Raw genomic sequence first — 10687 nt, forward strand, 5'->3', positions numbered from 1 at the left:
GATGTACATAGGTAATTACGTGCAGTAGTAACTGCACTAATCAACATGGCCCTGGTGGCAGCTGCAGCATCAGTGGCCACCATTTTTTACTTGTTTGGAGGCCAGGCATATGTTAGCAAAGATGAGAGTAACACTTGCCAAGTGCAACTGAGAGTTACCTGGGGCAAAACGCAGGTGATGAGTTCCTCCTTCAGTGCAGGCCTGACTGGCTGAGGAGCTGCACCACAGGCTGAGGCCTCTGAGTGTTGGTACCACAGCCAGGGCAACAAGGCAGCGTGTGCGGTTAGGGTGAAGAGCCAGTGTGTGTCAGTGAGCCAGGAGAGCAGCCACGCGTTCTTGTCTTTGTAAACACTTGGTTGGCACTTCTCAGGAACCAGTGTCCTTTACTGGGGATAATACTTAAAGTAACAAATGATGCTACCTTCTTCTTCTCCCCCTCACTCCCCGTCTCCCTTAGCTCCTGGAATGTGGTGGAAATTTGTTTGATGCCATCTCCATTGCTGTAAAGGCTGCGCTCTTCAATACAAGGTATGTCTTCCTGGAAACAGCCCCCTGGGCCCGTGGAGAACCTGAGCAGCCACCTGTGATGAACCACTGAGGGCACTGCTACTGGAGCTCGTAGGAGAAGATAACAAGGGGTTTCAGCATTGACAATGGTGGTATTTAATTTTAAGCTTCAGAAAACAGATTTTATAAGTTATAACTAAATATATTTCTGTATTTATTTTTTTGGATTATTATTTTCATAAGTAAACATGTACCATATAGAAAAATATTAGAAAACTACAGAGCAGCAAAAAGAGTAGAAACCAGAGACACAGTCAGTTTTCCAAATACTGTCACTAGATAAAGCTCCATGGAGACAGGGGTTTTGCCTGTTTTGTACTCTGCTGTCTCCCCAGCGCCATCAACAGTGCCTGACACATACTCCTTGATTGGACACGTGAATGTTCTCAAAGCAGGGTAGCAGCCTGATGTTTGGTTTAAGTTAAGAGCAGGAAATGATGATGCCACTGTGGTTCAGCTTCCCAGACAGGCTGTGTAGCAGAGGACATGGCACTAAGCTTTCTTGGAGTTGACATTCCCTCCGACTGTTTGATGATACGGCCTTTTCCTTCTCTATGCACAAGGTTCTTTGAGGAAAGTTTGCAGCATTTGAAAATAAATATGTGGAGGAGGGTGTTCATTCCATGAGAGAGCTTACATTATGGTAATGGGGGGTCCTGGGGTACTTGAAAATGAGGATTAAAACTTCTAGGGATATAGCCTAAGGAATTAATTGGATAAGTGAGCAAAGATATTATTCGAAGATGTTTATCACAGCTTCTTTGTAGTGATGAGAAGTTGGAAACAACCTGAATGTCCCAACATAGGGGATTGAAGTCTACACAGCAGCATATTTAGTATGTCTGTAAATATATATATCCCCAGATGGTCATTGTGGTTATTTTCCAGTGCTCATATCATGGGTGATTTAAAATTTATCTGTATTTTAGAGTTTTTCTGTGGTGAATTTACACTACTTGCACAATTTAAAACAAAACAAACAAAAACAAAGATAAATAAATGTAGGTCAGAAATTGCAGGATGGAATATTTGCTGAGAATGAAAGCTATAGAGTCCCTTAACCCTAGCTGTGCCACTAGACTCCTGGCTGACACTAGTCAAGGGTGGGCCTGGCACTTGTGGCCACTGTGAGGGCTCAAGTACCAGATGCCATCGGCAGCAGCCTGGGCTTGGGCTCCGTTGGAGAAGAAAGGAAGTCGCCATCTGTTGTACCTCAAGCGTCAGAAATTACTTCCTGTCTGCCAGCTGGTTTCCATGGGCACCAGGGCAAAAAGGGAGAGTAGAACCAGATGAGGCGGTTTGGCTGTGGGGGAGGTGTTGGGCAAACTGTACATCAGGATGATAAACCCAGCTGCTCAGGATGGGGAGGACACCTGTCATGGCCATAGCTGCAAGTCTCATTCCCAGAGCAAGAACAGCCCTGCGGGCAGCAAGGGATGCGTACTCGGCAAGGCACTGGGTCCCTCTAGTGTATGGAGAGACCTTTGGTACAGCCAGGGCCTTTTAGAAGGGTAGAGGCCATTCTCTCGACAGTATCCTCTAGCCCTTCTGCTGAACCATATTGTGGCCAGAGGGTTGGGAAAGGGTGTGTGTGTGTGTGTGTGTGTGTGTGTGTCTGTGTGTGTGTACGCTTATTTTTTACCATGCCAAAATTCAAACTGGTTACCTAATTTGTTCAAATAGGTTATTACTTAGTACTTACACCCTGGGGGCCCCTGACATGGAGACTTCATCCAGGGCAGACCCTGGCAGGACTCCTTAGTCCTTGTGGACATTCTCTGGCTGAAACTCCTTTGCTCTGGACGTTGGCTTGTGTAGGGATGGCCAGCAGGCTGAATCATAAGGGTCTTTTGTTAGAGGCACAGGGAAAAGCACCAACACTGTTTCTATAACAGTAGCTGGCTGGACCACCTCTTCCTTCCTGGCTCCACCCCACACTGGAATGAACTGACTTTATGGCTCAAATATATTTTCAGCACCCAGCTCAAGAAACAGAACACTGCCAGCCCCCCAGAAGCCCTCCCACCCTGTACCCCCATGCAAGTCGCTATACCCACGGAGGATAACCACAGTCCTAAAACAATAGATTGGTTGGTGCTTGATATAAATGGAATCATGCAGTGTTTTCTCTTTTATGTCTGCCTCGTTCACTGAGCATTATGTTTTGAGACATCTGTATTGTGGCCTGTAGTCATACTTTGCTTTTTGCTGTAGGGTGTTCCACTGTGTGAATATGCCACAGTTTATTTATCCATTCTTCTGTTGATGGATCTGAGTAGTTTCCAGTTTTGAGCTATTGCAAATAATGTTAGTAGGTAATGCAAAACAGCTTTCCAAAGTGCTTTTACCAAATGATACTCCCATTAGCAGTGTATAGAGTCTGAGTTGCCCTGCATCTTTGCCAGCCCTTGGATTTCTTTTTGTGTTTTTAGTATTAGCCGTCCTGGTGGGTATATCTTGGTATCACATTTTAGTTTTACTTTGCACTTCCCTGATGAATATTTAAGTTGAGCACCTTTCTGGCAATAAACATACCCAGTATGTTTATTGGCTATGTGAATAGCCTCTTTCATGAAGTTCCTGTTGAAGTCTTTTGCCCATTTTTCTGTTGGGTCGTGTGACTTTCTCTTATGTTTGGTAGGAATTCTTTATGTAATATGTGAGTTTATATACACATACACACACACAGAGAAATATTTTCTCCACTCTGGATTATCTTTTAGTTTCCAAATAATGCCTTTTAATTATTTATTTATTTAGGCTGTGTCGGGTCTTAGTTGCAGCACGTGGGATCTTCATTGCGGCATGCGGGATTTTTAGTTGCAGCATGTGAACTCTTAGTTGTGGCATGTGGGATCTAGTTCCCTGACCAGGACTTGATCCCGGCCCCCTGCACTGGGAGCATGAAGTCTTAGCCATTAGAGCACCAGGGAATTCCCCAAATAATGCCTTTTGACAAACAGAAGTTCATAATCTTAATATATATTATACACACACAGAGAGGCATATCTTGATTTTTTTTTTTTTTGCGGTACGCAGGCCTCTCACTGTTGTGGCCTCTCCCGTTGTGGAGCACAGGCTCCGGACACGCAGGCTCAGCGGCCATGGCTCACGGGCCCAGCTGCTCTGTGGCACGTGGGATCTTCCCGGACCAGGGCACGAACCCACAACCCCTGCATCGGCAGGCAGACTCTCAACCACTGCGCCACCAGGGAAACCCGGCATATCTTGTTTTACTGCACTTCACTTCATTGTGCTTAGCAGATACTGCGTTTTTTACAAATTGAAGGTTTGTGACAACGCTGCGTTGAGCAAGTCTATCAGTGCCATTTTCCCAGCAGTATTTTCTCACTTCATGTCTCTGTGTCATATTTTGGTAATTCTTGCAATATTTTGGACTTTTTCATTATTCATATATTTGTTATGGTGACCTGTGATCAGTAATCTTTGATGTTACCATTGCAAGATGACTACGACTTGCAGAAGGCTCAGATGATGGTTATCATTTTTTAGTAATAGAATCTTTTTATATTAAGGTATGTGCATTGTCTTTTTTTGTTTTTTTGTTAGATAAAATACTATTGAATACTTAGTAGACTGCACTATAGCGTGAACATAACTTTATATGCAAAAAATTCGTGTGACTCACTTTATTGCCGTAGTCTGGAACCAAACCTGCAGTATCTCCAAGATGTGCCTCTGTGTGTGTGTGTGTGTGTGTGTGTGTGTGTATTCAATTATAATATAATTGAATCTGTTATTTTTTTCTCCCCTTTACAGTGAGTACTTTCTGTCCTATTCAATAAATCTTTGTCTACTCTAAGGTCTTGAAAATGTTCTTAGTTTTTCTTATGAAAGCTTTATTGTTTTATCTTTCACCTTTACATCTGCAGTCCATTTGGTATGTGTATGGTGAGAGGTAGGGATCGGGATTCATTTTTGGATATCTGGTTGACTAAGCATCATTTTACATTTTATTTTTTAAGTTTATTTTTTTATTGAGGTATCATTCATTTACAGTATTATAGTAGTTTCAGGTGTACAACATAGTGATTCAGTATTTTTATATGTTATACTCCATTTAAAGTTATTATAAAATATTGGCTATATTCCCTGTGTGGTATAATATATCCTTGTACCTTATTTATTTCATTCATAGTACCTCATGCCTCTTAATCCCCTACCTCTTTCTAGCCCCTCTCCCTTTCCCTCTCCTCAGCATCATTTTTTTTTTTTCCAGCCATGTGGCATGCGGGATCTTAGTTCCCTGACCAGGGATCGAATCTGGGTCCCCTGCAGTGGAAGCGTGGAGTCTTAACCCCTGGACCGCCAGGGAAGTCCCTCCCTAGCATCCTTTTTTAAAAGACCTCCTTTCCTCACTGCACTCAGTGTCACCTGTACACTTTTGGCAGGGCTGACACGGAGCTCAGGCATAGCATGACTTCATCTTGTGAGGCACAGGGATTCCAACTCAAGAAAAAGAAGTTATCATCCTTCCTTTCAGTTAGTGGGAATTTTAATTGTGCTTCTGCTTCTAGGATACCAAGAGTTCGTGTTCTGGAAGATGAAGAGGGCTTGAAGGACATTGAACTGTCTGACGACCCCTATGACTGCATCCAGCTAAGTGTGGAGAATGTCCCCTGTATCGTCACCCTGTGCAAAGTATGAGCTTATATCTCATGGTTTTTGTCTTCCCTGTGGATCTCCTTCAACGCGTTAAGGTTACCTAGTAGATTGAGAAGTTATAGTCTCACAACCCATATAGTAGTCTTAACCCTCGAATAATTTTGTTATATTAGAGACCACTACCATGAGCAGCTCTTTCTTTTCTTTTTAACTGGAAGATAATGGCTCTGGTCCCAGGAGCACATGAGTGGGTTCATAGTAATAGTAGCCAGAGTTTGCTAAGCCCCTTCTACCTACCAGGCATTTCACCAAAACACCCTGAATGCATATTTCCTTTAATTCTCTCAACTCTATGGTGTCTACGCTGCTTGAGTAGTAAAAGGGTGGTTGAAAGGTGGACACTGTCCCCTCTGTGGCCCTAATGTCCACATCTATGAAATAAGGGGGTTGGAGCAGGGCCTGGGTGTCTAATACATCAAGTGTGGTTTTTCCATTAGCACTGAGGCCTGTGGAGCATAACACCTGGCTGATGCTGATGTGTAACTTGCACCTCCCAAGGCTGTGCAAAGAGGCCTGTTTTGGCTGAGATTGTCGCTGACTCCACGCAGGATTCGTTATATAAAAATCAGACTGAACTGGTCAGGTTTAATTCCGCCAGAATCGCTTCACCCAGGCTCTGGTGAAGCATTGGGACGACTGGAGCCACCTGCCCTTGACTCATTCTTGAGCTTGTCCCTTAGCATGGGCTCTCTTGATTCATCTTTGTCATCAGTGAAACTTCCAGGGGCCTGTTAGAAACCCCCTGGTTGGCCTCTGACTTGGAAGGTCTCTGAATTATAATGCCACCACCCTTCCCCCTACCCCATATTTCCATTTCATGCTTCTGTTACACTGGTTACACAGTAGCCTGTGATAGAGTGATCGAACGGTACTTCAAATATTTCCCATATGAGCAGGAACTAAAATAAGACCCAAATGGGAGACACAGGTTCTTTGCTGGTGTAGATATTCCCTCCACGAGGCTCTCAAAAGCGGGGATCTGGGATGTGCGTTGCCCACGCACGTGCACTGCTGCCTGACTTTGCAGATTGGTTATCGGCACGTGGTGGATGCTACTCTTCAGGAGGAGGCCTGCTCCTTGGCCAGCTTGCTGGTGTCCGTGACCAGCAAGGGAGTTGTGACATGCATGAGGAAAGTGGGAAAGGGCAGCCTGGACCCAGAGAGCGTCTTCGAGATGATGGAGGTGAGACTGGTTCTGAAGCAGGTGCTTGGACCTGGCTGGGAGTATTGGCTGCCTCCTGCCCCCTTGGTCACGCTGTGGGAATTCTCCCCATTGACCCCCTTCACCCCAGGCTTGGGGCTTGGAGAGCAGCTGGTATGAGCCAGATGTCGCTGAGCTAGCTGAGGGTGGTGGTGGTGAGGGCTCTGGACCAGGAAATGGCGACCTGCTCATAAGAGTCTCTTATCCTTTCCCTCTCTCATCCTCAGTTCCATATTTCTGAATGAGAATATTGGACTGATAATGTGAAGAGTCACTTGTAACTCCAAAATTCCAAGTTTCTGTGATTTGATAAGGGAATTGAAATCCTGGCTGACTGCTTCCCATCCCTTGAAGGGAGTGAGCGGAGGTGGAGCCAGGGGGCTGAAGGATGGCCATCTCCCCATTCTTCGTGGGTCTGGAAGTGTTTAAGTGGAGATGAATAGGAAAGGTGGGAAATCCTCTTGACTGGCGGATTGCTCCCCTCAGGTCTCCTCAGGCCTGGCAGCACCACTAGGGTGCTTTCCAGCTGCTCTGTACTGATTGGTCGACAGGTCTGTCCCCCACATTGGCCTGGAAGCCCCTCTGCGGCAGGGACCAGGTCATGCTGACCTGTGTCTTTCCAGACCTTCCTTCCCTCGTGTCCACCTTGACTTTCCAGAAGTCTTTGAGGACTTTGAGACTGACAGACTGACTGACTGACTGAATTGCCAGGAACAGAGTTAGCCAGCCCCAGTTTTTTGCTTTAGTTAACCACTGCCTCACAACACATGCCCAGAGGTCATCTATACTCTTCTTTCATTTCTAGAAATAGTGACTTCTCACTATTGTGCACTTAATGTCTGTTGTTATTTTTGTCATCTTACTTGAAAGCATAAAATTGGCCTTGTGTATAGTGTTGAGGGCCCAAGCATAAGCTCTGAAGACAGACTGCCCAGGTTGCAAATGTGGGTTCTGGGCCACAGTTCCCTCATCTGCAAATGGGGATAACAACAGTAGTAGTGCCTGCTGCTGCAGGTGTTGTGAGGGGTGGGCAGGCTGAGTGGAGGGGAAGCACGTGTCAGAGCGTCTGACGTGTCGTCAGTTTGCAGTAAGTGTCAGCTCCTACTCTGTGCCCCATTAAGCACCCTGAGTTCAGGTGTCTCCAACTGTGCATGGCAACAAGGGTTCTTCTTAAACAAAAGCTCTTAAAAAGCTTTATAATAAGTTCTACCAGAGGCCTCTAGATGAGTGGCTCTCAAATACTGTTTTCGACGGAATTCCCCCCTCATCCCCCCACCAGGACAGTTTGATGAGAATTGCAGTTATCTAAACAACAACAGAAACAATAAATAATAGTTAACGTTTATTGTGTGCTTACTACATGTCAGACTCTGTTTTTAGTGCTTTAAATAATATCGTGTCATTTACTCCTCAACAACCCCGTGAGGAAACTGTTGTTACCCTTATTTTTATAGACGAGGAATTAAGGCACGTAGAGAATAAGGAACTTGCCTACAGGCTTCACAGCTTGTAAATGCGGGAGCTAGGATTCAAACCTGGACTGTGTGCCTCCAGCCAAGAGCTATTTTAACCTCATAAACCAGGTCAGCCATGGATGGGTGGGAGAACCAGAGTGCTGTCCAGTGAGCTGGGCTTCATCTTCCCCTGGGGCTCGGGAATGAGGTCTGCAGACCCTGCTCAGAGGGACCATGGCCCTGAGGCCCTGTCTCACCATTTGCCTCACATGGGGAGGCAGCATTCTGGAGATGCCGCTCGTGGTAAAGCTTAGAAACCCAGGTTGTTGTGCGGCTGCCACCCCCAACCCCTGCAGTCTCTTTCCTGCAAGTCCAGGTTCAGACTTCTCAAGTCCTGGTGTCCTGTCTGTCTCATCTCCTCCTCTCCTCTCCCTGCCTTCATTCACGTGAATAATCAGTTCCTCTACTAAATCAACTTGGACATTTTTTTCTTTTTTCTAACGTCATGATAAAAATCTTCCCAAAGTCACTTTGGACCTTAACCCTGACTTTGCATTTCACAGAACTGATCACTCCCCAGCCTGTAGACTGAGATCTTCTCTTCATATGAGTTTTCCGTAATTCTTAAGAGTCTCATCCCTTGTTATAGTCAGGGGTCAGGGGAGAAGGCACACAGCCCTAGGGAGAATCCACCTATGACTAGGAGGATTGGGGTGGGGGTCAAGGCCTGGGTGCCTTTCTCCCTGACATTGTTGGGAATGGAACCGGTGGCACAGGTGAAACTAAAACTGCTATGGGAACGTGGAAGGCTTGATGAAGAGACTTGCAATTGGTTCACTGTATTCTTAACCTGATTCATGGGATGGAAAAACAGTTGCCTAAAGAAAGATTTTTGTTGTATAGTTGGGTTTTTTTGCCGGGGCCCCCTTCTTTCTGCTGTGTAGGAAATCTGTGGGTTGTCTGACCTCCTGACCTGTCTTGATTCCAACATTTCACGCCTTTAGCTTCTCTGCATGTCAGTAACATCAAAGACTATCCGGGTATTGACTTTGGTCCTATCTGAGCAGGTCTCCTTTGGTGGCAGGTGAATTAGAAATTGCTTGTTAACATGGGTCCTCAGCACCATCTGTTCCTTCATCAGACAGATTTTTGGATTCACTTGGCCTCCCCATGCCTTCTCACTGCAGCACAGTGGCTGTAACCAAGACCTGATTGGGTTGACAGTTTTGCTGCTTCTATTAGCAGCAGCTAAGGACTGAGGCAGCCTTTGCTGCTTGCTGCTTTGGGGTTTGCCTTCTTCTTCCTTTTTTTTTTTTTCCTTTTTCAAAATGGAGGTTTTTCCAGAATGCAACTACTATGTAGTCGGGGTTTGGGGTTTGTTTTTATACTGACTTGTTAATTAAATAAAAGTCCTGTAAGGCAGATGGAACGTGTGCAGCTTTACAATGGCTAGCTGGCGGGGAGCTTCTCTTGGTCAGAGTGTGTGTGCCTCACAAGCGGGCCTGTGCCCTCTTCCATCCCTTCTGTGTCCTGCAGACCAGCAAGCGCGTGGGCAAGGTGCTGCACACCTCCCTGCAGAGCGTCCTACACAAGGAGGAAAGCCTGGGGCCCAAGAGACAGAAAGTTGGATTCCTGGGATGATTTGCACATCAACCCCCAACTGCCACGTGTTTGTTTTCTACTTTTCCTTTTAAGCTGAAGTCTGTGTACATTTTTCTTAACTATTATGAATTTAAGGCAACATTTGTACATGTAAAATTAAAGTCTGATTTATGGTCTGGCTTGATATGGCTAGAGTTCCTCAGCTGTAAGCCAAGATGCCATTCGGTGACCCCTCAGAGAGTCTGACCCTTGTCTAGTGAAGGACAGCTAAGTCCAGAGGTCTGCTCCAATGCAAGGGCTCTGGTCACAGGCCTCCCCAGGGAGACTTACCACCTGCCACAGGAGATCAGAATAACAACATCAAGACCTAGCAGTAAAATGGTTCAAAGGAAATGTTTATGATATGTATATTGTCAATCTTTCTCCCCTGTAGAGCCTACAAAATAAGAATCACACACAAAAAATGTAAATTCGGGCTTCCCTCGTGGCGCAGTGGTTGAGAGTCCACCTGCTGATGCAGGGGACACAGGTTCGTGCCCCGGTCTGGGAAGATCCCACATGCCACGGAGCGGCTGGGCCTGTGAGCCGTGGCCGCTGAGCCTGCGCGTCCGGAGCCTGTGCTCCGCAGTGGGAGAGGCCACAACAATGAGAGGCCCACGTACTGCAAAAAAAAGAAAAATGTAAATTTGCCTCGTGTATTTGGGGGCTTCTTGGTGGGGGAGATGGAGGAGGCGCTCTGCTCCAGGTACAGACCCAGGGCTTCTGCCTGGCTGGTGAGCCTTCCCGAGTTTTGGGGGAAGCCCAGTTCTTGCTTCTTGCCCTCCAAGAGATTCCCAACCTAGCTCCCCTAGAGTCCGGGGCTTAACATGTACTTTGGTCCTTAGCCAACCTTTCTTATCACTCTTGTTTAGAACTTACTTTGTGTTTTTTTTTTTTTTTTTTTTTTTCGGTACGCGGGCCTCTCACTGTTGCAGCCTCTCCCGTTCGGAGCACAGGCTCCGGACGCGCAGGCTCAGCGGCCATGGCTCACGGGCCCAGCCGCTCTGCGGCATGTGGGATCCTCCCAGACCGGGGCACGAACCCGTGTCCCCTGAATCGGCAGGCGGACTCTCAACCACTGCGCCACCAGGGAAGCCCATTACTTTGTGTTTTATAGCCACTCGCTGGTGTTTTGTAA

General features: G+C 46.3%; 1 protein-coding gene across 2 annotated transcripts in view; it reads left to right on the forward strand.

Annotated features, from left to right (window-relative positions):
- EXOSC7 (exosome component 7) overlaps positions 1-9686 on the forward strand; it is a 29302-nt gene extending 19616 nt beyond the window's left edge. For both annotated transcript variants that reach the window (XM_079933310.1, XM_079933311.1), the window contains exons 5-8: positions 458-528; positions 5106-5229; positions 6281-6436; positions 9445-9686. In XM_079933310.1, the coding sequence (XP_079789436.1) occupies positions 458-528; positions 5106-5229; positions 6281-6436; positions 9445-9549 (456 nt within the window). In that variant the 3' untranslated portion in view covers positions 9550-9686. The remainder of the gene's footprint in view (positions 1-457; positions 529-5105; positions 5230-6280; positions 6437-9444) is intronic.
- The last annotated feature ends 1001 nt before the right edge of the window (positions 9687-10687 follow it).

The sequence above is a fragment of the Stenella coeruleoalba genome, assembly GCF_951394435.1.
Source record: "Stenella coeruleoalba genome assembly, chromosome: 10".
In the NCBI taxonomy this organism is placed as follows: Eukaryota; Metazoa; Chordata; class Mammalia; order Artiodactyla; family Delphinidae; genus Stenella; species Stenella coeruleoalba.